Genomic DNA, 2,180 nt, shown 5'->3' on the forward strand with positions numbered 1-2,180 from the left:
AAACATTAGTTAAAAGCATCAAAAGACAATTTGAAAACTAAATGTAGACAAAAGCGAGCTAAAAAGTAGCAAAATTGTTGACTAAAAGTATCAAGAGGTTAGCTGTAAGCTAAATGTAGCAAGAGGTTAGCTGAAAGCTAAATGTATCAAGCATCAAAGGGTAGCTGAAAGTTAAATGTAGCAAAACATTAGATAAAAAGCACCAACACAATTTGAAAACTACCAGTAAATGTAGCCAAAAGCTAGCTAAAACTAGCAAAAGCCTGCCTAAAAGTTGCAAGAGCTTAGCTGTAAGCTAAATGTAGCAAAAGGGTAGCTGAAAGCTAAATGTAGCTAAATGGATGGAAAAGGCTATTTAAAATTTTAATTTAGCTAAATGTAGCAAAAAGCTGCCTAAAAGCAGCAAGAAACTAGCTGAAAGCTAAATGCAGCAAACGACTAGTCAAAAGGAGCTAGCTGAAAGCTAAATGTAGCCAAAGGCTAAATAAAAGCTAAATATGCAAAAATGTTAATGTAAAGCAGAAAAACAGTAGCTAAAGGTAGTATAAGGACAGAAATAAAGTAAAGCTGCTGAAGACAACAACGTTTTGATGAGAACTCGGTGTTTCTGTTAGAGAACATTTGTCATAAATAAAATAAAAAAAACAGCTCCCTTCTAATGAATGAGCTGAAGGTTTGGATTTATAATCAGCTAAAATAACACGAAGTCTGCAGAAGTAGCTGGAGTCGAACGGAAGAAAGGTCAAAGTGCAGGGAGGTGAAAATCAAAGGTCAATCAAAGGTCAAAGAAAACCAGCTGGAAAAGCTCGTCTGCCGCCACATAGACATGGATTTGTTCCGCCATCCTGGAGAAGCAGACCGGAACCGTCCCGGGCCGGTTCGTCGTGCTCGGGTCCGAACCTCACCGTGCTCCGTGAAGCGGAAGCCGCGCAGGAACAGCAGACAGTCCTGCAGACCCGCGAACAGCGAGAAGCCGCCGCCGAACGGGTTGTCCCTGAAGAAGAGCTCGAACACGGCCGGCTCCTGGTTCCGACCCGCCCGCCAGTACGCGTAGGCCATGGTGAACTGGTACAGGTCGGTGAGCAGAGGGGGGACCCGCTCCCGGACCGAGCGCTCCAGGGTCCCGCGTGGGCTGGTGCTGGGAGCTGCCATGTTTCTGGATCACTCGTGGACCTGCAGTTCCCGGAGGCTCCACTGAGTCCTGAACCGGGTCAGCCGGATTCTTATAGCCCGCCTCGTGTTTTATGACCCGTCTGGACCAAAGAGCAGTCTCACATTTTGATTAAAAACGGATCGTTTTGGTTTCATAAGAGCTGAGGGGCTGCAGCTTAGAGGCTGACATGTTCTTTCCGGGACGGATCACGTGATTCCCGCGGAGTGGGCGTGGTTTTTTTTAAAATTTTTTCCCTAACTTTATTTATAGAACAAAATGTAGCCAGGTGGTAGATTTAAATATTTTTTACTTTAGTTGAATAACTCCACTTTAAGGTATTGAGGTGTTGATTTACATTTTTGCTTACAACATAAATGCTATCGAGTCATTTTGTTTATGTCATTTTATTTATCTGCAGATTTTGCACACTCCAATGTTTTATAGTAGGCCTCTGTTGGACAGTTTGGCCACCAGGGATCAGTGCTTAAAATCTATTACTGTTCTCCCAAAAGTATAAAATGCATCTTGGGACTTCCTGTTTGCTACTTTTCTTGGAGGGGAACAGTGATTTGTCAAAAGGCGCTAATTCTGGCAGAAAATCTGTAAATATGCACATAACTTGTTAAAATATGTTGGTACATTTGTATTTAAGTGTTAAGCAGTCAGTATTTTGACATATTATTTCTGAAACGGATTGTGCAGGAGGCGTGCACGTGTGGTGCAGGGCGGTCGTTTCAGTGGTGTAAGAATAAGATGCGAGATCATCTGTGTACTCCAGCGTGCATGAACCTGTCTTCACTGTAAATAAAATACTGCACATTAAGGACCCCAGTTATTGTGTCCTGTGAGGTTAACTGTTTTCCGGGCTACACAGTTTTGGTACCAGGAGTGTGGTGTGCAGGAAATCTTAGTTGAACTTATTATTACACAGTGGCATTTTATGTACTTTTAACTAAGAAATACGGCAGTAGTGAAGACTACGGGGACCATCCATCAACGTGAGGACATGTGGAGGTGCTGATCCTGC

The 2,180-nt window shown here is 43.1% G+C and overlaps 1 protein-coding gene across 1 annotated transcript in view; it reads right to left on the reverse strand.

The window, feature by feature from the left end:
- The window catches only part of naprt (nicotinate phosphoribosyltransferase), an 11,066-nt gene extending 9,711 nt beyond the window's left edge, over positions 1-1,355 (reverse strand). Inside the window, exon 1 of the mRNA XM_037697899.1 lies at positions 906-1,355. Within this exon, the coding sequence (XP_037553827.1) occupies positions 906-1,152 (247 nt within the window). The 5' untranslated portion in view covers positions 1,153-1,355. The remainder of the gene's footprint in view (positions 1-905) is intronic.
- Between the last annotated feature and the right edge of the window lie 825 nt (positions 1,356-2,180).

Source organism: Nematolebias whitei, chromosome 3 (genome assembly GCF_014905685.2).
Source record: "Nematolebias whitei isolate Nwh7 chromosome 3, NemWhi1, whole genome shotgun sequence".
Lineage (NCBI taxonomy): Eukaryota > Metazoa > Chordata > Actinopteri > Cyprinodontiformes > Rivulidae > Nematolebias > Nematolebias whitei.